Source organism: Lagenorhynchus albirostris, chromosome 19 (assembly GCF_949774975.1).
Source record: "Lagenorhynchus albirostris chromosome 19, mLagAlb1.1, whole genome shotgun sequence".
Lineage (NCBI taxonomy): Eukaryota > Metazoa > Chordata > Mammalia > Artiodactyla > Delphinidae > Lagenorhynchus > Lagenorhynchus albirostris.
This window is the reverse complement of record NC_083113.1, coordinates 3,675,325-3,701,045: the sequence shown is the minus strand read 5'-3', so window position 1 is coordinate 3,701,045 and position 25,721 is coordinate 3,675,325. Positions and strand designations below refer to the sequence as shown.

The window sequence follows — 25,721 nt, the reverse complement described above, 5'->3', positions numbered from 1 at the left end:
GCAATCCCACTGCTGCCCCGACCCCCATCAGCCCTCCAGCCCCGGGCACACGCAGACCCTTCAGAGCTGCAACGGCAGGACTGACCTCCCGAACGGGTTGTGACTTGGCGCGGGCTTCCCGGGGAACAGGGGCGGGGCGGGCTAGCTCAGTGCTGGTCCCAGGCATCCTGCAGAGGGTCCAGAAAACGTGCCCGGGGACCGCGCAGGACAAAGGCGCGAAAGGAGCCCCTCACGACCACTGCCCCTCCCCTGCCCACATAGATACTCAGGTCGAGTGACTGAAACAGTGCCTGAAACAAAGTATACAAAGTTGTCATGCTGGCTACAACTTATCGTTACTAGGGTTTGGAAATCCTGGTCCTGCACCTCCTCTTTGACCCCAGCGTTCCTGCCTCACTGTCTCTGTTTCTGGGCATTCCAGCTGGGCCTCAAACAGCCATCCTCCCCACAGCGCCCCTCCCCCTCGCCCCACCTGGACCCAGTCCTGGACCAGGTCTTCCAGGAGAAGGGAAGTGCGAGTTGACAGGGAAGAGCCGCAGGTTATGCTTCTGAGCAGCAGAGACACAACAGCCTGGATGCCCGGGTCACGGGGAGGGGGGCGGGGTAGGGGGCTGCAGAATCATCAGACACACAGTGACCCCCAGCCACACTGTGGAGTTATTCGGATCGGAGCGTGTATAGGTGCAATTCTCCTAGACGACAGCCACTAGTTTTCTCTTCTGAAGAGCTGCACCAATTTACCCTTCCACAACAATGCATGAGAGTTCCAGGGGTTTCACAGCCTCACCAACTCTCATATTTTTCCTCTAGTCATTCTGATGGATGTGTACTTGTACCACTGGAATCTGGTTTTGGAAAACAAAACTTTAATTTATTGAAATATCTCAAGCTGGATAGGTTATAAATATCAACAAAGTTAGAACTTCAGAAGTAGAAGCTGGAGTGAGAAAGAGGTTGTTTGTTTGTTTGTTTTTATAATGAAGACACCTTGTTACTATTTGGGATTCTTATGAAATGTGTGTATTATCTGAATGAGAAAACTCTCTGTATGTTCTCCTATATTCTTGAGGCGAAGAAGCTGATAGGTGATAATTTTACTACTCAGAAATGGGTGGATGCCTTCCTAAGTAACAGAGGGCTGTAAACTGGTGATAATCTTAAAACCAGCCAGCACGAAAGAACTGCCATAAATATCTTGTAAACTATGAAGGCCCCACTACATGCATACAAGGAGGAAAATTAAAAGGTGCTGGCTGAAGCAGCAGCAGAAAAACCCTGGAGGAGGGGCCCTGCAGATGGAGGAAACACTCAGTGCCAAGGCCCTGAGTCAGGGTTTCTGTCACCTGCCACCCAAGGAGTCTGATACAGAGGATGCAGGACAAGGAAGAAGGGTGGGGATGAGAACATGAGAGTGGAAAGGATCTCTCGGGCTGGAGGAATGGAAAAGCCATCCTGGAAGGAAACTTGTCCTGCAGACTAGTCCCACCTCCCCGGGGGCGTATAGGGAGGATTTCCCATGGAGATTGCAGTGCTCTCTCTCCTGCTCACGTTGATTCCACATCACCTCGCTGGGGGGCTCCAGGGACATCTCTCTCCCTGACACCAGGATCATCTCCTTGCTCCAACCTGGTGGTCAACTTTGGTTTGAAAACCTGATGCCCTGCTCCAAAGAAGGAACGAAGAGTGAGATGCCTCCCAGCATGCAACCCAGACCAAATGTTTGCATAGAAAGACCAACCGTGTGATAAAAAAGGACCTCCAGAGAGAACGTGGGGGAAACTCCCTCCCCAGCCTCCACATCCACCTTGACCTACCCACACCTTCCAACCCACCAGCTCAAATTTCTAAGGATGGAGATCCAAGTAGTTCCCAGGCAGCAGAGCCCACCCCATTGCGTACATCAGCCAATCAGCTCATACCTTATCTCTCTGGCCACTGTAATTGGTTAGCTGTGGTCATGTGATGAAGCCAGGTCCAATCAGATCAGGTCAGACTCCTGGGGCGAATACAAGCACCAAAATAGTCTACCATTCCTGTTGCAAGTGAATTAGAGCACTGGTGCTCCTGGGGCTCCTGGAAGCTGTCTTGAGACCAGGAGCAGAGCCAACACCATCAAAATCCCAGTGCTAGAGGCCAGTCCGGGGCTGGAGCTCATCCGTGTCTTCTGGAAACTTTATAGCCTTTTGGAATCACCAGACCACCAAGCTCCGGTGAGCCCTGTCTGAACTGGGGGAGGCCGTCCTTACACAGGGAGCTCAGATTCCCACAGTTGTCAATAACATGTCCTTGTACAGGTCCTTCTGAACCAGCTCCAGCAGGACCTGGGGGAAGGACATGGCCACGTCCTTGAAGATCACTGGTTCCTGTACCTCCAGACAGCATCCTTGTTCACGGAGGGACTGGTCCCCCACGCGGCCCAGGAGAGGACATGGAAATCCACTGGAAGTTGGGAATGTGTTCAGAATTGCATTGTGGTAGATTGCAAAAATGGCCAGAGTTTTCCACCCTGCCCCATGTCCATACCATTTGACATTTAAGTGTGCAGTGCCCTCCTGTTCTGAATCTGTGCTTGGCCATGAAAATTGCTTTGGCCAATGGGATCCTGGCAAAATGTGACTTAAGGAGAAGTTTGAAGTGCTTGAGAAACTGTTATTGGTTTCTATCTTGTGCCCTGAACACTGCGTGGGGATGAACATGCCTAGGCAAGCCTGCTGGAGGATGAAAGTTACCTAGAGCAGGGCCAGGTCTCCCCAGTCCCCCAAGAGAAGCCAGCCTAGGTGAGCTGAGGACCAGCGTCCACCAGGCATCTGGAGGAGCCCAGAAACCTCAGCAGAGCCACCTCCACGACCCCTTGTGGCTGTTGCTTCTAAAATTCACCAACTAAAGGATGCTCCCCACTCTCTAGTCCTACCTACAGTTCACCCGGAAAGGAATTCAGAGTGAAGATCCGGGTGAGGCATTCTATGCTCTGGGAAAAGTGGAGGAAATGGCCCTCAGATAATTAGATATTTTCAGGAGAAAATATTATGAACCAAGATTCTTGCATCTTCCCATACTTAGAAAAGCACTAAAATCATTGACTGAGATGTCTGTTCTTCATGACCAACAGGAACCTTGTGCTGAGATGTGTGCTTGACTGCATGGACCCCTTCTCCAAAATCACACAGAAACTGACCTCCTACCTACCTTTTGGAGCAGTTCCTCAGAGCTCTCTGAGAGGCTATCTCCTGGTTCTAATCCGCAGTAAGTCCCCAAGTAAAATTGAACTTCACCCCTCTCGTGTTGTGTATTTTTACTTCAGTCGACAGCTTCGACTTTGTGGTTGTTGGCAGAGACTCTGGAGCCAGCCTGCCTGGGTCGAATCTCGGCTTGGCTACTTATGATCTGTGTGACCTGAAGCAAGTGACATGAACTCTCTGTGCCTCTGTTCTCTTCTCTTGGAAAGATGGATAATAACAGAACCAGCCATATGGTTGTGAGAATTAAGTGGATCAAAATGTGTAAAGACATTAGCTCAGTGCCTACCACATGGTCAGTGCTCAAGAAATGTTCATCATTCTAAATATTTGTGTAAAAATGGAGGAGCTCCTAGTCAATGGGAGAGAGATACAGTATTGAAGAGTACATTTATTCACTCATGTATTCATCACAGCCTGGTGCCGGGGCTAAATTAACATAAGAGACCTGGTCAGCGGTGGACACAATATTCATCCTCCTTTGCTGTAATAATAGAAGCTAGTAGGTGACACAGGATTGCCCAGCTAAGGACTGCACTTCCCAGCATCTCTTGCAGCTAGATTGGTCATGTGACTATGCTCTGGCCAATGAGGTTTGAGGAAAAGTGATCTGGGCATCTTGTAGGAGTTGTCCTCTGAAGGACTAAAGTGTGTCTTCCCCTTCCCTCATCCTCCTCCCCTTCCCCTGAGCCACAATGTGGACGGGATATGGGGGGGTGAGCCCTCTCCAGCCACGTGGCACAGAGCACCAAGGTCAAAGGAACTTGGCTGCCCAACTCTACGGGAATGCAATACGCCGGCTGGGGGAGTTTTACACACAGACCACAATCATGAGAGAGACATCAAGTTCGGTTTATTTAAGCAGCTGTATTTGGGGACTTTACATCACAGTAGCCCAGCATGCATGATTCCAGGGTGCTGAGTCAAGAGCAGGAAGCAGAGGGAGCTCAGGTATTAGGAAGCAGTGACAAAGCTGAGACAGCACAGGGGACATTCACACACCTTGATTTCATGAAACTCTAACACAGGCAGAGGAACGAAGGTGCAATTTGGGTCAGTTTTCAAAGGTTCAGGAGGAAATTGGGAATCAGAGTCAGGGTCATCCTGTTCCAAGTAATAGGTGAAGCAAACGCTTGGCTGGAAGGAAAGCGAACAGAGAAGAAAGAAGAGAACATTAGTGTCACAGTAATGACATTTTGGGGTCAGATCATTCTTTCGGGGAAGGGGGGCATCCTGTACATTGCAGGATGTTGAGCACCATCAACATCATGTATTATATATATTCATATTAGAGAAAACATGCAAATAGAAAATGTGTTAACGATCGGTGGATTTGGATGACCTTTGTACTGTTTTCATAAAGTCTTTGATTCTCACACTATTCCCTAATAAGAAAACCTCTTCAAAAGTCCTCCCTGGGACTGTTGCAGGCACTAACAGGAAGGGTGTTCTTGCGAGCATCCTGCCCCTGTGTCTCACCTGACCTCTACCCACGGCCCCCCTGATTCCCCATCAGGGCCCTCCAAACTCCCCTCCCACCTGTTAAGAATCCCAGAGATGGAGGAGACTCCTCATTGGCTAAGGTTGAGTCACGTGCCCAGCCTGGAACCAATCACAGGGAACCCTGGCATTGCCGGCTCTGATTGGTCAGGGGCATAGCTGGAGCTGGTCTGAGGATGGGATCAGACACATCCAAAGTTCATGGAGGCAGATGGTCCTCCCACAAATCAAGTGTTTTAACAAAAGAACGAGGAATGGTATCCAGGTGGACAAAGCCACAGCTGCCTGCCTCAGCAGGGACCGTTCCCTAATTCATTCCTTCATTTAATCAGCCCACATGTGTACAGTGCCTACCGCTGGTTACATCTGTTCTAGCCAGGGGGGATATGTCATTGAACAACAGAACAGGTTCCTACCCCTTCAGAATGAACAAACAAATACAAGGTATGCTTTCGGGTAGCAATAATTATCTGACAAATATTCAGCAAGGCAGGGGGGTGGGGCAAAAGTGAGCAAGGGAGGCTTCATGGAGGAGGTGACATTGGAGCAGAGGCAGGAATTAGGAAAGAGAAGGAAGCAGGAAAGAGGGCAGCATCTTCAAGGAAAACCATCCCTTACAGATGGGGCCACATCCTTGGGGGGGACAAGGGGCACCTGGCCACCCAAGGGTCTCTGCTGAGCAGAGAGGGTCGTGGAAGTACTTGACCTCTCAGAACCCAGGAGCCTCTGGTCAAAGGGAGGAAACAAACAGGCTTACCATGGGACAGATTGGCAGGACTTTGAATGACAGTCTTCCCTTCATTCCAGTGGACTTCTTCCGTGGCTCACCAGGGTTCTCAGGAAGCAGGGCTGAGAGAGGAGGAAAGAGGCATGAGGCCCCCTTGCCCTCTGAGGCTTGAGAACTCAATAATAATAAGATCTTCATCATGAAACCATTGACAAGAACTAACATGTGTTGAGTACTTGCTATGTGCCAGGCACGCAGTTAAGTATTTTACACATCATAGCTAAATTGAGATGGCTACTATCATCATCCAGCTTTAGAGATGAGGAAACCAAGGCACAGAGGTTAGGACACTTGCTGGAGGTTGCACAGCAGCGCCTGCAGACATGCATTCAATTGCATCCCGAAGGCCCACAGGGAACAGAGAGGGAATGTCAGTGAGTGAAGGGGCTGAGGTGAGACAACAGGGTCTCTGGAGATGGTAGCACCCTGGGGAGCCCGTGTCCAGGAGGAAGGGACAGCTGATATGCAGCTGCCTGTGGGGATGCCCCTCCAGAAAATTGTCTAGTTTCCCCACAGAAGACAGATGTCTTGATTTAGAGTGAAATCCCCTGATATTTTAAAGCTACCAACAAATCCAGATATTTTCTTAGAAACTCCTACACTCCTGCTGGGAATGGAAATCGGCCTCTCTATGGAGAACCATTCAGTCAACCCGTCAAAATTACAAATGCACACCCCTTTGATGCTTCCATTTCAATTTTTAAACACATTATCATGGTTATACTCCTCCGTGCGCCATATGGCCCAACTATAATCCTACCTCTACTTGCATTTATTGTCTTCCTCAAAGATTGGGAATAACCCAAATGGCCACCTGTACGAACCAGGTTAAATAAATTAGAACACAGGACAGACAGACCATGGAATGCCAGGCAGCTGGAACACAAAGTCGTCATCTTGTGGAGAAGAGTCCCCAAGATGGACAGGGGACACAGAGCTTAAGGTCAAAGACCCCGAGGCCAAACGCTTCAAATCCCAGCATGAGCTAATCATTCATCCCTGTCACCCCTCAGATTTCCCATCTGCAAAGGGGGGCAATCACTGTCCTTACCTCACAGAGTTGTGAAGCATGAGTGATTGGGTGCTTGGAAAGCACTGGGACTGGGACTGGAAGATACCAAGTGTCAGATCAGAATTAAATGAAAGAAGACAAAATAGGAACCGGCAGTGGCATATAGAGTACACACAGTGCATCAGACATAAATACATAGTAACAGATACACATCCTTGTCTGTATGAGTGAGCATAGAACATTCTGGAAGATTGGACAAGAAGCTGGAAAGTAGCTACCTCTGGTAAGGGAGTAGGTAGCTAAAAAAGTGGCCTGTATTGGGCTTCCCTGGTGGCGCAGTAGTTGAGAGTCCGCCTGCCGATGCAGGGGACACTGGTTCGTGCCCTGGTCCGGGAAGATCCCACATGCCGCCGAGCGGCTGGGTCCGTGAGCCATGGCCGCTGAGCCTGCGCGTCCGGAGCCTGTGCTCCGCAACGGGAGAGGCCACAACAGTGAGAGGCCCACGTACCGCAAAAAAAAAAAAAAAAAAAAAAGTGGCCTGTATCTTGTTTTGTATGATGGTTACACACAGCTATAGATGTGATGAAACACAAGTAGAAACACACACGGATTGTGCCAATATGCATGGGCTAGTTTTGATGTTGTAGTATCATCATATAAAATAAAGATACTGGGGGAAATGGGATGAAGTGTCCATGGAACTTCTATGTGCTATTATGGCAACTTCTTTTGAATATAAAATTATTGCAAAGTAAGACGTTTCAGAAAGGAAGCATCCCAGCAAAACCAACAGCCCTCACTCATGTGTCCAAGCCACCAGCAGGATCCACAGGCTTCACAGGAATCACCCCACTCCTGCCGACTCTTTGGGTCAAGCCTCCTTCATATTCCACCTGAATGACCTGACCCTGCAATTCCTGACCTGGCAACTGGATGCAGGGCCAGTCCAGCCAGGTATCCGGGCCACAAAATGGAGCCCAGATTGATTCCACCTCCTGAGAGACACCCCTGAAGACTCTGAGCAGGGGAGAGACAGGACCCACTGACGAGGGGATGTCAGGGAGGTTCCATCCTGGGTGCCGCTCAGGGCCCTCCCTTCCCAGGAAGAGCAACTAGGAGATATCTGAAGTTGGGATCAGTCTTCAGGGTCAACCTTTCCTCATCAGCCTTACCCTGGAGGCTCTCCCCACTCCCACTTGCCCACAGGTTTCCACCCCATGTGTGTCTCACCTCCTTTCTCCGGCGGCTTGGTCTGCACCGCCTCCGTTTCCTGGCCCTCGACGGTGCTGAGAGGTAGCATCGTGACACCACAGGTGCTCCCTATGGACAGGAGACCAGAGCAGTCAGTGCCTGGGCTGGGGACCCAGATGGCCTGGGTGTGAACCCCAGCACTGCTCTCAGATGTTGGATGGACTCAGGCAGCTCCATCCCCTCCCCAAGTCTCCAGGTCCCCAACATCCAAGGGGAAGTGTTGGCAATGCCTCCCTCCTAGAGTGGCTTCCAAGGCCCAGTGTGTGATGTGGGGCAAGCGATGGCCATGGCGCCCCTTTAAGGAAAAGAAGAAATATTATGACACAGAGTGCTGGGAATCATGGGTGCAGCTCAGTTAACTGGGTATCAGAAGGGCCTGTGGTGTCTGACATACAGCAGGCACTCAATAAGTGCACTCATGGCCAGCATTCCCAGTGCAGTATTTCAGCTGTGTCCTAAGGCTATAAGGCAACTTGACCAAATGGTTCAGACCAGGACCCCTCTTCCCTGTCCTCGGGGGCCTCTTCTGGTACAGGATGCTCAAGTGACTGCCTCTCAGGACTGCTGTGAAGACGAGGGGGGCGGTCCACAGACCCCTCACCACAGCCCCTGGGGAGAGGCCAGCACTGCAGCAAGGGTGCCTAGCAGCAGGCTCAGCTGTGGGGTCCTGGGACCCCGCCTCCACCCCAGCTTTACCCTGGGCAGAACTTCAGCCAGTGTGTATGGAGGGTGCACTGTGGGGATTCCAACCTGCTTGTCACTAGCTGAGAGATCTCAAGGATCAAGTTTGCCAGAGTTAACAACAATATTACAACAAATACACAGCAAACTGAGATTTGAATTTGAGATAGGCAAATCATATTTTAGCATGATAGGTCCCAATCACCACATGGTAAATGTCTACATAAAAATCACTTATTTGATATACGAAGTTATGTTTACGAATACCCAAGTCCCATGAAATATTTGGGACATAATTATACCCAAAGGTAATTCATTATTTGTCTGAAATTCAAATTTAAGTAAGCATCCTGTACTTTACCTGGCAAGCCCCATTTCAGAGGTTCTTTAACCTCTTGTGCTGTCAGCTTTCCTCTCCAGAAAAATGAGTAAAATTAATTATTAAACATGAGGATTAAATATGGTTAAATACACACACGTACAGACACACTGACAACACGCTATCTGGAAAATCAGAGTCAACACCTCTTCCTGTAAACCTTTTTAAGAAGTGTAAGATGCAATCACAGACTCGCACTCTTAATCATGCAAATACAAGAGGCATCAATCTGTGGGAACACCCAGCCAGCCAGACACACACACAATTGTTGGAAACACACATTTTCAAATGAACGCTGATGAAACCGGGACATGGCGACACAAGCACACCTGCAGACACACTCCAGGGAAACTCTGAGACCCCCACCACTCAGGTGGGCAGGCCTGCTAGTTAGTACTGAACGCCCTCCTCACACAAAGTCCTGGACGTACGCGCGCGCGCGCGCGCGCGCGCGCGCACACACACACACACACACACACACCCTCTAGCCACCCACAAACGCAGGCCCACAGGCTGAAATTACACATCACCCTCTCCAACATAATTTCCCTCTGCCTACACCCAGGGCCCACGCTCATTCTCACCCAGGGCCCATCCGCAGAGGCCGCTGCTCTAAGATAATCGCCCCAGCACACCCCCCGCCCCCACCCGCAGCACGCAGGCACACAGAAGCACTGGAGGCTCAAAACCTGTTTTCCAAGTGCCCTTTTCATCTGCTAACCTTCTTATGCGTCCTTAGTGAACCCTCAACCCATCTGCAGGGACTCCCTGCCCCTCCCGACCCCCCAAACTACCTTCTGGATTCTCCCGCAAATCATTTTCCTATGTTCCATTAAGCGAATTCGTTACCTGACTGACCTCTGTGGTGTGCAGAGCAAACCTATTCCTCCCGCCTCCTCCATCCAACTAGAGTCCCCCGTCTGCCCGTTCTACCCCCTAAAACCTCAGGACCAGGACCCGGGCTCCTCCTCCACCTGTCCTGGACGGAGTCCCCGCCACCCCTACTACTGACACCCCAAACTCCTCTGTCGCTTCCACTCTTCCCTCCTCCCAGCGGCCAGAGAAATCCTCGGACCTGGAGTCGCCCTGCGGCTCAGAAGGGTCTGAGCATCCTGGCCGCCCTAAGGCGAGACGCGGGTTCCTCAAGGGGCCCCTCCGCGGGCACCATCGGGTCTCAGGGGCTCCTAGGCAGCAGCTCCTGCACCCCACTCCCCAGAATTCACCCGCGCATCCTGCCTGGGAGCGCCGCCCTCCCCGCGGAGACCCCGCGGCGCCATCCCGCCGCCCCGCGCTGCGCCCCCGCCCGGATGGCGCAGACCCTTCAGAGCTGCAGCCGCGGGACTGACCTCCGGACCCGGCTTCTGGCTGGGCCGCTGGGCAGGAGCGGGCAGGCTTGCTCAGTGCTTGTCCTTGGCGCCCGCGCAGCGCTGGCTCCGAAGATGTCCAGGGAATCTGTGGACAAACTCCGAGGAATGTACAGAGCTGAGTCGCTCAGCGTCACGCACACCCCCTCAACCCCCCTGACCACCAACACTAGTCAGGTGGTTAAAACAGTCTCTGACACCAGCACAGGTATCTGAGTGTTCCCTTCAATTTCATTATTGGGGGAGGTCGGGGACCTCCTCATCCTCATTGGTTAGAGAAACCAATATAAAATGTCGCCAATGGCACGTTTTAAGTGGAAGAGAATCAGTTGTTCAGGTAATAAGGGTAAGTACTGTTTCTAAACTTCTTACTGGAATATGAAGAAACACATGCCACACACATAGAAGCACATGTGTGCTGGACCCAAACACAACATATCCTTTACACTGTGCATCACAGTCACAGCAGTTTGTTTTCCCCCTTCTTCTAACTTTTCTCACCCTTTCACCCGTATTGACTTCAGTCTGGCATCTATTCAAAGCCAGATCAGTCACCTTTGTTGTCAAGGATGTCATGGCGAATAGTTTAGCCTTTGTGCACCATCAGGTCTGTGTCACAGCTACTGGACTTTGCAGGAAAGCAGCCCAGACCCTACCTAAGGATGGACGTGGCTGTGCTAACGAGCCCTTATTTACACTACAGGCTGTGGCTGGATGGCCAGAGTCTGCCCACTCCTGACCTAGAGAATTTTCTGTGCCGGCTCCTGCAGTAGATGAAGCCAAGCTGCTCTCTGGTAAAAGGGCAGTTTGGGCAGAAACGTGAATAGATACAGTTTGTTGTTTTTCTTTTAAAAAAGAAATACTTTATGAAGATATGGATCCTGAGAAAGAAAAGAGTGTAATATAAAAACAGCCATTGAGTCTTGATTACGTACAAAATTTGAAATAACAACCTTAAAATAAGAAAGCTCTCACCAAGCCCATATCCTCACTTTCTGGTGGCTACACTGTGTGATAATTCTGATAATATAAGATATTTAACCCAGTCCTGAGACAGAACCTTCTGTGACCATGGCAATGTTCTGTATCTGCAATGTCCAGTACGGTAGCTACTGGCCACATCTGGCCACTGAAACCTGAGCGGCCGAGAAACCGTGTTTTGAATTTTTTTTAAGATTGATTCATTGATATTGAAGTAGCCTCATGCAGTTAGTGGTTACTGTGCTGGTGGGAAGAAAATTATACCTGAATTCCTGCTCAAATGCAAGACACGGCATCAATTAGATGGTATTCCAGAGATCATAGCTACCCTGAATCTCATTGGGGGAAAAGGTAAAAAACAACAACATATGACAAACAGCAAAAAACATTAGTATGTGGCAGGGTGTGACTCTGGTCTTTAAAACCACACTATATAAGAGAATATTCTATTTCTAAGGTGATACACACTGAGGAATATATACATATATATATAACATACATATTATATACATATAATATACATATTATATTTACAAGAGAAAACATACCAACAGAAAAATATTAACAATTGGTGAATTTGGATGATCTTTGTACTGCTTTGCAAAATCTGTGACTCTTACATTCTTTTCTAATAACATTTCCAGAGAGTCCTCCCTGGGACTGGTGCAGGCACTAATAGGAAACGTGTTCTTGCGAGCATCCTCACCCTGTGCCTCCCCTGACCTCTCCCCGTGGCACCCCTGGTTCCCCATCAGGGCCGCTCCAAACTCCGCCCCTACCTGTTAAGAATCCCAGACACAGAGCAGACGCCTCATTGGCAAAGGTGAGCCACGTGCCCAGCCTGGAACAATCACGGGGGACCTTGGCATTGCCGGCTCTGATTGGTCAGGGGCATACCTGGAGCTGGTCTGAGGATGGGATCAGATCCATCCGAAGGGCATGGAGACAGGTGGTCCCCCAAGAAAAATCAAGGGTGTTAGTAGGAGAAGGAGGAATGGTGTCCAGGTGGACAAAGCCACAGCTGCCTACGCAGGAGGGATCCTTACGTAACTCATTCCCTCACGTAATCAGCCCATGTGTATACAGTGCCTAACGCTGGTTACATCTGTTCTAGGCAGGGGGATATGCCATTGAACAACAGAGGAGGTTGCTGCTCCCCAAGAACCACTCGAGTAGGGAACACAGATGATGAACACACAGATACAGGTGTGCTCTCAGGTAGTAATAATAACGCTGAAGAAACTGAGCAAAGCAAGGGGTTAGAGAGAAATGAGGCCAAAGTGAGCAAGGGAGGCTTCATGGAGGAGGTGACATTGGAGCAGAGTCAGGAATTAGGAAAGAAAAGAAGGCAGGAAAGCAGGCAGCATCTTCAAGGAAAACTGTCCCCCACAGGATGGGGCCACAACTGGGATGAGTGAGGGACAAGGGGCACACAGACACCCAAGTGTCTCTGCTGGGCAAAGGAAGTTCGGGATCTCTCAGAACTCAGGAGTCTGGTCAAAGGGAGGAAAGAAACAGGCTTACCACAGGACAGAATGGCAGGACTCTGAATAACATCGTTCCCTTTATTCTGATGGGCTTCTTTGGTGGATCATCAGTGTTCTCAGAAAGCAGGACTGAGGGAGGAGGAAAGAGGCATGAGGCCATCTTGCCCTCTGAGGCTTGAGAAACTCAATAATAATAAAATCTTCATTATGAAACCACTGGCAAGAGCTAATATGTGTGGAGTAGTTTCCTTGTGCCAGGCACGTATTTGAGTATTTTACACATCATAGCTTATTTGGTTGTTCATAATATCTCTCTGAGATGGCTACTCTCATCATCCCACTTTAGAGAAGAGGAAACCAAAGCACAGAGAAGTTAGGACACTTGTTGGAGGTTGCACAGCAGTGCCTGCAGACATGCATTAAATTGCAGCCCAAAGGTCCACAGGGAACAGACAGGGAATGCCAGTGGGTGAAGGGGCTGGGGTAAGACAACAGGGGTGTCCAGGCCACAGAAAGGAGCCCAAATTCATTCAGCTCCCAGGAGATCCCTGCAGCTCTGAGTAGGGCAGTGACAGGTTGCACTGACATCAGGTGATGTCAGGGAGTTCCATCCTGGGTGCCCCTCAGGGCCCTCCCTCCCCAGGAAGAGCCTGCGGGAGATATTTGGGGTTGGGATCAGTCTTCAGGGTCAACCCTTCCTGATCAGCCGTGCCCTGGAGACCCTCTCCACTGCCACCTGCCCACAGTTTTCCACTCCGTGTGTGTCTCACCTCCTTTCTCCGGCGGCTTGGTCTGCACCGCCTCCGTTTCCTGGCCCTCGATGGTGCTGAGAGGTAGCATCGTGACACCACAGGTGCTCCCTATGGACAGGAGACCAGAGCAGTCAGTGCCTGGGCTGGGCACCCAGATGGCCCCAGCACCGCTCTCAGTTGTCAGGTGGACTCAGGCAGCTCCATCCCCTCCCAAGTCTCCAGGTCCCCAACATCCAAGGGGAGTGTTGGCAATGCCTCCCTCCTAGAGTGGCTTCCAAGGCCCAGTGTGTGATGTGGGGAGAGCAATTGCTGTGGTGCCTGGCAAGGGCAAGGGCAGAGACCATGGGTGTGGGGTCTCTGATCCTTTAAGAGAAACAAGAAATATTATGACACGAAGTGCTCGGCCCCTGAAAGTGAATGTCAGTTAACTGGGTATCAGAAGGGCCTCTGGTGTCTGACATACAGCAGGCACTCAATAAGTGCACTCATGGCCAGCATTCCCAGTGCTGTGTTTCAGCCCGGTCCTAAGGCTACACTGCACCTTGACCAAATGGTTCAGACCAGGACCCCTCTTCCCTGTCCTCGGGGGCCTCTTCTGGTACAGGATGCTCAAGTGATGGCCTCTCAGGACTGCGGTGAAGACGAAGACCCCTCACCACAGCCCCTGGGGAGTGGCCAGCACTGCAGCAAGGGTGCCTAGCAGCAGGCTCAGCTGTGGGGTCCTGGGACCCCGCCTCCACCCCAGCTTTACCCTCGGCGGGACTCGGACCAGTGTGTTTGGAGGGTGCACTGGGGGGTTCCAGCCTTCCAGTCACTAGCCGAGAAATCTCAAGGATCAAGCTCGCCAGATTTAACAACAACAAGATTACAAGAAATACACAGCAAACTGAGATTTGAATTTCAGATACACAACACACTTTTTAGTATAAGTATGTTCAAACACTGCATGGGTCATGTCTACATAAAAATCATTTTTTATTTAGTTTTCTAAATTATGTTTAAGTATAGCCAAGACCCATGAAATATTTGGGACATGCTTATACCCAAAGGTAATTCATTATTTGTCTAAAGTTCAAATTTAAGAAACTATCCTGTAATTTACTTGGCAAGCCCTGATTCAGGGGTTATTTAACCTCTTGTGCTGTCAGTTTTCCCCTCCATGAAGGAAGACTATAAATTATTAAACATGAAGATTAAATATGATTAAATACACACACACACTCAGGACACACTGTCTGGTAACTTAGAGTCAACTCCTCTTCCCGTAAGCCTTTGTAAGAAGCATGAGACCCATCACAGACCCTCACACATAATCGTGCAAATACAAGCTGCGTCAAAGAGCGGGAACACCTGGCCAGATAGACACACACACAATTGTTGGAAACACACATTTTCAGGTGAGCACTGGGGAAACCAGGGCATGACGACACAAGCACACCTGCAGACACACTCCAGGGAAACTCAGAGACCCCCGCCACTCAGGTGGGCAGGCCTGCTAGTTAGTACTGAACACCCTCCTCACAGGCAGTCCTGGACATGCACACACACACACACACACACACACACACACACACACACACTCGGGGCACACACAACTGCAGACGCAGAAGCTGAAATTACACATCACCCTCTCCAACACAATTCCCCTCTGGCTGACACCCAGGGCCCATCCCCAGTTTCACCCAGGGCCCATGCCCCCGAGGCTGCCCCTCAAAGATGCGTGCCCCAAACAGGCTCCCTGCCCCCACCCGCAGCACGCAGGCGCACAGAGGCGCTGGCGGCTCAAAAGCTGTTTTCCAAAGGCCCTTCTCATCTGCAAACCTCTTGTGCGTCTCAGCGAACCCCCAAACACAACCGGAGGGGCTCCCGGCTCCTCATCCCTCAAACGACCCTCTGGACTCCCTGCAGTACCATTTTCCGATTTTCTACTTGGCCAGTACGTTACCTGACCCCCGATACCCGACCGGCCTCTCTGGTGTGCAGAGCAAACCTGTTTCTCCCGCCTCCTCCATCCAACTACAGAGTCCCCCGTCTGCCCGTCCTGCCCCCTAAAACCTCAACACCAGGACCCGGGCTCCTCCTCCACCTGTCCTGGACGGAGTCCCCGCCACCCCTACTACTGACACCCCAGCCTCCTCTGTCCCCTCCAGTCTCCTCTCCAGTTAGTGGCCAGAGAAATCCTCGGACCTGGAGTCGCCCCGCGGCTCACGGGGACCTGAGCATCCCGACCGCCCTCAGGGGAGACGCGGGTTCCTCAAGGGGCCCCACCGCGGGCACTATCGGGTCTCAGGGGCTCCTAGGCAGCAGCTCCTGCACCCCACTCCCCAGAATTCACCCGCGCATCCTGCCTGGGAGCGCCGCCCTCCCCGCGGAGACCCCGCGGCACCATCCCGCCGCCCCCCGCCCCGCGCTGCGCCCCCGCCGCATGGCGCAGACCCTTCAGAGCTGCAGCCGCGGGACTGACCTCCGGACCCGGCTTCTGGCTGGGCCGCTGGGCAGGAGCGGGCAGGCTTGCTCAGTGCTTGTCCTTGGCGCCCGCGCAGAGCTGGCTCCGGAGATGCCCGGAGACGCGGTGGACAAACTCGCGCGAATGAACAGGGCTGAGCTGCTCAGCGACACGCACACCCCCCAACCCCCGCCCGCAAACACAAGTCAGGTGGTTAAAACTGTCTCTGACACCAGCACAGGCGTCAGCGTGTTCGCTGCGATTCCGTTAATAGTGGGGAGGGTCGGGGGCCTCTTCGTCTTCCTTCGTTAGGGAAAGCAATTTAGAAGGTCGCCCTGGGCAGGGTTTTTAGTGGTTGAGAATTACTTGTGCAGGAAATAAGAGTACGTAGTATTTCTAAACTTGTTCTTCGAATGTGAACAAACACACGCCACACACGGAGGAACACATGTATGCAGCCTGTGCCCTGGACTCAAACACAAAATTTCTTTTACACTGTGCATCACAGTCCCAATAGTTCACGATTTTCCCTCCTTTTTCTAACCATTCTCACACCTCCACCCGTATTGATTTCAGTTTGGCATCTATACGAAGCAAGGTCAGTCACATTTCTTGTCAAGGATGTCATGGCAAATATTTTAGAATTCTGGGCCATCGGGTCTGTGTAGCAGCTACTCCACTTTGCATGAAAGCAGCCCAGACGTTAGGTGAGGAATGGGTGTACTTGTGGCAAGAGCCCTTATTTACACAACAGGCTGTGGGCTGGATGACCAGAGTCTGCCCATCCCTGACCTGGAGAATTTTCTGTACCAGACCCTGGAGTAGACAAAGCCAAGAAGTTCCTGTAAAAAGTGTTGTTTGGACAGAAATGTGAACATATATACTTTAAAAAATATATTTTATGAAAATTTGAATCCTGTGAATTGAAAGAGTGTAATATAAAAATAAGAATAGATTCTTGATATATGTGCAAAAGTTGAAATAACAAGCTTTAAAAACACCTCTCATAAGCCTCGGGTTTCTCTCCTACAAATTGGGGATCATATTAGTTCCTATTTCATAGGACTCCGGTGAAGGTTACATAAGATCTTCTATGCTCAGCACCATAACTGACAGGTGGAAAGTGCCCAGGAAATGTTAGCATTTATCCAACATTGTCAGTAACCGACTGGTTAATCTGCCCCAGGCAGAGGGGTTGTCCTGCGGGCAGGGCACTGACCACCCTGAGACTCAAACTGCCCAGAGGACCGTGCATGGAGCCAGGAGTCTCCAAGAGCCATTGATAAGATGCTCCGTCTGGCTGTGCTTCTTCAGTCTCTCACAGTACCAAGCCCACATCCTCACTTTCTGGGGGCTACACTTTGTGATAATTCTGATAGCCTACGAGATTTAAAGCAGTCCTGAGACAGACCATTCTGTGACTTTGGAAATTTTCTGTATCTGCACTGCCCAGTGCCGTAGCCACTGGCCACGTTTGGCCACTGAATCATTCCTGGAGCCGCTGAGAAACTCTGTTTTGAATGTTATATAAGATTGATTCGTTTACACTGAAGTAGTCTCATGCAGCTGGTTAGTGATTACTGTGTTGGAGAGCAAGAAAATTATACCTGAATTCCTTCTCAAATGCAATTCTCTGTAATGATACTATTGACATTGACATTTGGAGCCGGAACATTCTCTGTGCAGGGGGTTTTCTGGTGAATTGCACCATGTTTAGAGGATCCTTGGTCTCTACCGATTACAGCTTAGTAGCAACACCAATTTTGGACAACCAGAAATATCCCCAGACTTGCAGGGAAATTCCAGGAGGGGGCAGTGGAGTATCACCCCAAATGAGAACGTCTGCTCTACCAGAAAACTTTTGAGGAGAAATGAAGGAAAATTCCACCCACATAGGTTCCCTCATTTTACCTGCACTGGGGGGTTTTGCATGCATCCCAGCTAAAGGCGCTTTCACACTGGGAGAGTTTACAGTCTTTTCCAACATGAATTTTCTGGTGGTGCGTCAGGGAGGAGACCTGCCCAAAGGACCCCACCTTTGGTGCATGCACACGGCTTCCCTGCCGTGTGGAATTTCCCGTGATTATTAGGAGTTGGGTCTTCGGGGAAAGCTTTCCCACACTCAGGACACCTGTAGGGTTTCTATCTGGGAAGCATGCTCTGATGACTCTGAACACTTGGCATACGCAGGAAGTCTTTCCTCATCCCTCACACTGATAACATATCCTCCCAGAGACTTTTCTGACGCTTGAGAAGGGCCACCTGGCAGGTGGAGGCTCTCTCACATTCCTGGCTTCCCTCCCAGGTGCCTGGCTGGTGAATCCTCTTGTGTTCTAACAGGTGGGAGCCGATGCAGGTTGGGGATATGATCACAATCCTGCCTTGTGGTAGGTTGCAAACATGGCCCCAGTTTTCCACCCTCCCCCATGTCCAAACCTGTTGCCCCCTAAGTGTGTAGTGCCCTCCTCTTCTGAATCTGCACTTGGCCATGGAATTGCTTTGGCCAAAGGGATGCTGGCAAAATGTGATTCAAGCAGAAGCTTGAAAAGTACTTGTGAAACTGGTATTTTTTTCTCTCTTGCATCTTTACCCCTGCCATGAGGATGAACGTGACCAGGCAAGCCTGCTGGAGGATGAAAGATACTTGGAGCAGGGCCAGGTCTCCCCAGTGCCCCAAGAGAAGCCAGCCTAGGTGAGCTGAGGACCAGCGTCCACCAGGCATCTGGAGGAGCCCAGAAACCTCAGCAGAGACACCTCCACGACCCCTTGTGGCTTCGCTCCTGAAGTTTGCCAACTAAAGGATGCTGCCCACCATTCCATACCACCTACAGTTCACCCTGAAAGGAATTCAGGGTGAAGACCCGGGTGAGGCACTCTGTGCTCTGGGGAAAGTGGCAGAAAGGTCCCTCTGAATGCAGCTTTTTTGGCCCTTTCCTGTTTGTCCATTTCTGTTCCCCTCTAACCTTAAAAGAACCTAATCAGAGGAATGAGATCACTAAGCAATTGAAACCCACTCCTGACTTATTCTCTCCTGAATGCACATCATGCCTTGTCTAACCTGTCGATTCTTTTCCTAGATAAAAAGAAGTATGACTGGCTCTCTACCCCCAATAGCGCCCCTAAGCAATCCTGCAGGCAGATCATGAGGGCAAGATAACATCTGAAGAGAGACTCAGCCAGTTCCGCATGCAATGGAGAATGATGCAGAACCCAACCTCCTGCCTCGATAATTCACTGAGATTCCTCCATTTTTCCCTTTAAAAACTGTCAAGGCTGAGCAGAATCTTTGGAGTTGGTCCCTGGACATGAGTCCACCATCTCCCCAGATTGTAGGCTTTCCTGATTAAAGCACCTTTCCTTTCTATTGACACTTGCCTCTTGAACTATTAGCTTATGAGCGGCAAGTGGCCAAACCTGGGCTTGGTTACACCTCAGACATTAGATATGTTCAGGAGAAAATAATATGACCCAAGGTTCTTTGATTCTCCCATACTTAGAAAAGCACTAAACACGTTAACTGATATGTCCGTTCATCCCAACCAACAGTAGCCTTGTAATGAGGTGTGTACTTGACTGCATGGACCCCTTCTCCAAAACCATACAGAAACTGACCTCCTACCTACCGTTTGGAGCAGTTCCTCAGAGCTCTCTGACAGGCTGCTTCCTGGGCTATAGTCCTCAGTAAGTCCCCAAATAAACTGAAACTCACAGCTCTCACATTGTGCATTTTCACTTCAATCGACAATTTCTGTGGATTTTGTTGTTGTTGCAGTTAAGTGGCATTACTGTGTCTAAACATAAGTGCTACATGCATATTCCAAGTATTTATGCAATATCTGAAGAGGTAAGTGAATGGACGCTATGAATCTTGGAAGGTATGAATGTTGGAAGATGCTCTTCCACTCACAGTTGTGCGACCATCTGGGAAAGTCCCAGTGTCCACATGTGTGAAGTTATTACCATGATGGTTAAGGGCAGAGACTCTGAAGCCAGCCTGCCTGGGTGTGAATCTCGGCTTGGCTACTTATGATCTGTGTGACCTGAAGCAAGTGACATGAACTCTCTGTGCCTCTGTTCTCTTCTCTTGGAAAGATGGATAATAACAGAACCAGCCATATGGTTGTGAGAATTAAGGGAATCAAAAAGTGTAAAGAAATGAGCTCAGGGCTTGCCACATGGTCAGTGCTCAAGAAATGTTCATCATTTTAAATATTTGTGTAAAAATGGAGGAGATCCTAGTCAATGGGAGAGAGAGACAGTATTGAAGAGTACATTTATTCACTCATGTATTCATCACAGCCTGGTGCCGGGGCTAAATTAACATAAGAGACCTGGTCAGCGGTGGACACAATATCCATTCTCCTTTGCTGTAATAATAGAAGCTAGTAGGTGACACAGGATTGCCCAGCTAAGGACTGCACTTCCCAGCATCTCTTGCAGCTAGATGTGGTCATGTGACTATGCTCTGGCCAATGAGGTTTAAGGAAAAGTGATCTGGGCATCTTGTAGGAGTTGCCCTTTGAAGAACTAAAGTGTGTCTTCCCCTTCCCTCATCCTCCTCCCCTTCCCCTGAGCCACAGTGTGGATGGGATGTGGGGGTGAGCCCTCTCCAGCCACATGGCACAGAGTACCAAGGTCAAAGGAACTTGGCTGCCCAACTCTACGGGAATGCAATACGCCGGCTGGGGGAGTTTTACACACAGACCACAATCATGAGAGAGACATCAAGTTCGGTTTATTTAAGCAGCTGTGTCTGGGGACTTTACATCACAGTAGCCCAGCATGCATGATTCCAGGGTGCTGAGTCAAGAGCAGGAAGCAGAGGGAGCTCAGGTATTAGGAAGCAGTGACAAAGCTGAGACAGCACAGGGGACATTCACACACCTTGATTTCACGAAACTCTAACACAGGCAGAGGAACGAAGGTGCAATTTGGGTCAGGTTTCAAAGGTTCAGGAGGAAATTGGGAATCAGAGTCAGAGTCATCCGGTTCCAAGTAATAGGTGAAGCAAACGCTTGGCTGGAAGGAAAGAGAACAGAGAAGAAAGAAGAGAACATTAGTGTCACAGTAATGACATTTTGGGGTCAGATCATTCTTTGTAGTCAGGGGGGGCATCCTGTACATTGCAGGATGTTGAGCATCATCTCCGGCCTCTACCACCAGGTACCAGCAGCACCATCCCTTTAGCTGTGACAAAGAAAAATCTTCCAGACACTGAAGGTGTCCCCTGGGGGATAAACTGCCTGTGGTTGAGAATAGCTGCCTCATCCCATACTTCTGTTCTTGTGGTTGGGGAAAGGTAGGGAACTTCTACTGCCCATGGGCCTGTGGCCCAGGCTGAGAGATTTAGGGTTCTCATCTCCTAAGCTGATGATTTGTTCATTGGTGAGCACAGGACCCGAAATGAACCAATCAGAATGCTCTCTCTTTCTAGATTACTTGGTTCATCTACAGTGTCGCCCCACTGATATCTCATTAGTTAGTTGCATGGGGAAAACAAAAATCAAAAGTATTCAGTGGAGAAAAGGGACAAGCATCTCAGCTGAGTGGAGCAAAATTCGTATCACCAACGATGGCAGACAGACCTAGGGTGCATCTAGATGTGATGTTCTGATAACGACAGGGCATCACTTAGGTGGTATTCCAGAGATCATAGCTTATCCTGAATGGCATTAGAGGGACAGCATAAAAAACAAACAAGCAAAGAAATGAAACAAAACAGAACCAAAAAAGCAATCAACATTGTACGAGGTGTGACTCTGATCTTCAGACTCATCAGTGTCATAAGAGGCAAAGAAAGACTGAGGGGATTTTCCAGCTTAAAGAGACTAAAGATACATTACTATGCAGGCTCTAATAGGAAGGGCGTTCTTGCGAGCATCTTGACCCTGTGCCTCCCCTGACCTCTCCCCGTGGCCCCACTGGTTCCCCATCAGGGCCTCTCCAAGCTCCGCTCCTGCCTGTTAAGAATCCCAGAGACAGAGCACATGCCTTATTGGCCAAGGTTGAGTCAACGAGCCCTGCCGGGAACCAATCATGGGGAACCTTGGCATTGCCGGCTCTGATTGGTCAGGGGCATACCTGGAGCTGGTCTGAGGATGGGATCAGATCCATCCAAGGTGCATAGAGACAGGTGGTCCCCCAAGAAAAATCAAAGGTGTTAGCAGAAGAAGGAGGAATGGTATCCAGGTGGACAAATTCATAGCAGCCTGCCTCAGCAGGGACCGTTCCCTAATTCATTCCTCCATTTAATCAGCCCACCTGTGTACAGTGCCTACCACTGGTTACATCTGTTCTATGCACAGGGATATGTCATTGAACAACAGAGCAGGGTCCTGCCCCCCCCCCCACAGAACTACTCTAGTAGGGAAGACAGATGATGAACACACAGATAGAAGGTATTCTCTCAGGTAGCAATAATTACTCTGAAAAAAATTCAGCAAGGCAGGGGGTTAGATCCAGATGGGGAGGAAGTGTCCAAGGGAGGCTTCATGGAGGAGGTGACATTGGAGCAGAGGCAGGAATTAGGAAAGAAAAGGAGGCAGGAAAGAAGGCAGCATCCTCAAGAAAAACCATCCCCCAGAGGATGGGGACACATCCCTGGGGGCATAGGGGCACCCAGCCACCCAAGGATCTCTGCTGGGCAGAGAGGCTGGCAGATGTGCCTGAGCTCTCAGAATCCAGGGGCTTCTGATTGAAGGGAGGAAACAGGCAGGCTTACCATGGGACAGATCGGCAGGACTCTGAACGACAGTCTTCCCTTCATTCCAGTGGACTTCTTTCGTGGTTCATCAGGGTTCTCAGAAAGCAGGGCTGAGAGAGGAGGAAAGACTCATGAGCCATTTTGCCCTCTGAGGCTTGAGAAACTCAATAATAATATCTTCATCATAAAATCATTGACAAGAACTAACGTGTTAAGTACTTGCTATGTGTCAGGCACTCTTTTAAGTATTTTACGCATCCTAGCTTAATTGATTGTTCATAATAACTCTGAGATGGCTACTATCATCCCTTTAGAGATGAGGAAACCAAGGCACAGAGGTTAGGACACTTGCTGGAGGTTGCACAGCAGCGCCTGCAGACATGCATTCAATTGCATCCCGAAGGCCCACAGGGAACAGAGAGGGAATGTCAGTGAGTGAAGGGGCTGAGGTGAGACAACAGGGTCTCTGGAGATGGTAGCACCCTGGGGAGCCCGTGTCCAGGAGGAAGGGACAGCTGATATGCAGCTGCCTGTGGGGATGCCCCTCCAGAAAATTGTCTAGTTTCCCCACAGAAGACAGATGTCTTGATTTAGAGTGAAGTCTCCTGATATTTCAAAGCTACCAACAAATCCAGATATTTTCTTAGAAACTCCTACACTCCTGCTGGGAATGGAAATCCGCCTCTCTACTGAGGACCATTCAGTCAAACTCACCAAATTACAAATGCACATCCTCCTTTGATGCAGCCATTCCCCCTTTTAAACATATTGTCCAGGGTATATTCCCCTGTGTGCAATATGACCCAACTATAATCTTATCTCTACTTGCATTTATTGTCTTCCTCAAAGACTGGGAATAACCCGAATGGCCACCTGCAGGAACCAGGTTAAATAAACTACAGGACAGGACAGACAGACCATGGAATGCCAGACAGCTGGAACACAAACTTGTCATCTTGTGGGGAAGAGTCCCCAAGATGGACAGGGGACACAGAGCTTAAGGTCAAAGACCCCGAGGCCAAACGCTTCAAATCCCAGCATGAGCTAATCATTCATCCCTGTCACCCCTCAGATTTCCCATCTGCAAAGGGGGGCAATCACTGTCCTTACCTCACAGAGTTGTGAAGCATGAGTGATTGGGTGCTTGGAAAGCACTGGGACTGGGACTGGAAGATACCAAGTGTCAGATCAGAATTAAATGAAAGAAGACAAAATAGGAACCGGCAGTGGCATATAGAGTACACACAGTGCATCAGACATAAATACATAGTAACAGATACACATCCTTGTCTGTATGAGTGAGCATAGAACATTCTGGAAGATTGGACAAGAAGCTGGAAAGTAGCTACCTCTGGTAAGGGAGTAGGTAGCTAAAAAAGTGGCCTGTATCTTGTTTTGTATGATGGTTACACACAGCTATAGATGTGATGAAACACAAGTAAAAACACACATGGATTGTGTGAATATCCATGGGCTAGTTTTGATGTTGTAGTATCATCATATAAAATAAAGATACTGGGGGAAATGGGATGAAGTGTCCATGGAACTTCTATGTACTACTATGGCAACTTCTTGTGAATATAAAATTATTGCAAAGTAAGATGTTTCAGAAAGGAAGCATCCCAACAGACCCAGAATCCCTCACTCATGAGACCAAGCCACCAGCAGGGTCCACAACCTACCCCACTCTTGCCCATCCCCTCAGCTAAATGCTTGGGTCAGGCCTCCATCATATCCCAAACAAATGACCTCGTAGCCCCTAGACCTGGTAGCTGGATGCAGGGCCAGTCCAGGCAGGTGACCAGATCACAGAAAGGAGCCCAGATTGATTCCAGCTCTCAGGAGACCCAAGAGACACCCCTGAAGGCTCTGAACAGGGGAGAGACAGGACCCACTGACATGAGGGGATGTCGGGGAGGTTCCATCCTGGGTGCCCCTCAGGACCCTCCCTTCCCAGGAAGAGCCAGTGGGAGATATTTGGGGTTGGGATCAGTCTTCAGGGTCAACCCTTCCCCATCAGGTCTCCCCGGGGGGCCCTCCCCACTCCCACCTGTCCACAGTTTTCCACCCCATGTGTGTCTCACCTCCTTTCTCCGGCGGCTTGGTCTGCACCTCCTCCGTCTCCTGGCCCTCGATGGTGCTGAGAGGTAGCATCGTGACACCACAGGTGCTCCCTATGGACAGGAGACCAGAGCAGTCAGTGCCTGGGCTGGGCACCCAGATGGCCCGGGTGTGAACCCCAGCACTGCTCTCAGGTGTCAGATGGACTCAGGCAGCTCCATCCCCTCCCCAAGTCTCCAGGTCCCCAACATCCAAGGGGAGTGTTGGCAATGCCTGCCTCTAGTGCTCTTCCAAGGCCCAGTGCATGATCTGGGGAGAGCATATGGCATGACACCTGGCAAGGGCAAGGGCAGGGATCATGGGTCTGGTGTTTATGCCCCTTTAAGAAAAAGAAGAAATATCTTGACACAAAAAGCTGGGACCCTGAAGGTGAATAACAGTTAACTGGATATCAAAAGGGCCTGTGGTGTCTGGCATGTGGCAGGCACTAAATAAGTGCGCTCACGGTTAGCATTCCCAGTGCTGTATTTCAGGGCTGTCCTAAAGCTACATTGCAGCTTGACCAAATGGTTCAGACCAGGACCTCGCTTCCCTGGCCTTGGGACCCCTTCTGGTACAGGATGCTTAAGTGATTGCCTCTCAGGACGGCTGTGAAGATGAGGGGACCGGTCCACAGACACCTCACCACAGCCCTTTGGGAGGGGCCAGCACTGCAGCAAGGGTGCCTAGCAGCAGGCTCAGCTGTGGGGTCCTGGGACCCCGCCTCCACCCCAGCTTTACCCTGGGCAGGGCTTGGACCAGTGTGTCTGGAAGGGGTGGGCTGGGGGTGTTCCAGGCTGCCAGTCACTTGTCAAGAGATCTCAAGGATTAAGTTTGCCAGATATAACAAAAAGACATTACAACAAATACACAGCAAACTGAGATTTGAATTTTAGATACACAAATCATTTTTTAGTATAGCATATCCGAACACTGCCTGGGGCATGTCTACATAAAAAGTCATTTTTTATTTAGTTTTCTAAATTATGTTTAAGTATAGGCAAGTCCCATGAAATATTTGGAACATACGTATACTAAAAGG

The 25,721-nt window shown here is 50.0% G+C and overlaps 3 protein-coding genes across 3 annotated transcripts in view; all 3 read right to left on the bottom strand.

Moving 5' to 3' along the window:
* ZIM2 (zinc finger imprinted 2) overlaps positions 1-25,721 on the bottom strand; it is a 120,698-nt gene that overhangs the window by 17,346 nt on the left and 77,631 nt on the right. The window lies entirely within an intron of this gene.
* Positions 4,191-13,518, bottom strand: LOC132509233 (uncharacterized). The gene is made up of 6 exons (XM_060129951.1): positions 13,449-13,518; positions 12,716-12,807; positions 10,193-10,298; positions 7,766-7,855; positions 5,494-5,585; positions 4,191-4,373 (listed from the first exon to the last, which is right to left on the bottom strand). The coding sequence occupies exons 1-6, from the start codon at positions 13,516-13,518 to the stop codon at positions 4,191-4,193; spliced, it is 633 nt and encodes a 210-aa protein (XP_059985934.1).
* LOC132510018 (uncharacterized) overlaps positions 20,713-25,721 on the bottom strand; it is a 45,629-nt gene continuing 40,620 nt past the window's right edge. Inside the window, exons 5-7 of the mRNA XM_060131678.1 lie at positions 24,664-24,753; positions 22,598-22,689; positions 20,713-20,895 (exon numbers count right to left, since the gene is read on the bottom strand). Of these exons, the coding sequence (XP_059987661.1) occupies positions 20,713-20,895; positions 22,598-22,689; positions 24,664-24,753 (365 nt within the window). The remainder of the gene's footprint in view (positions 20,896-22,597; positions 22,690-24,663; positions 24,754-25,721) is intronic.

What these genes read in the sequence shown, in the direction of transcription:
- LOC132509233 (XM_060129951.1), bottom strand. Translation starts at nt 13,518, where the DNA reads ATGCTACCTCTCAGCACCATCGAGGGCCAGGAAACGGAGGCGGTGCAG. An exon ending in TCCTGCCATTCTGTCCTGTG is followed by an intron (nt 10,299 to 12,715) that starts GTAAGCCTGTTT and finishes GTTTGTCCACAG; the next exon opens with ATTCCCTGGACATCTTCGGA. An exon ending in CAAGCCGCCGGAGAAAGGAG is followed by an intron (nt 5,586 to 7,765) that starts GTGAGACACACA and finishes CTCCTCTCTCAG; the next exon opens with CCCTGCTTCCTGAGAACCCT.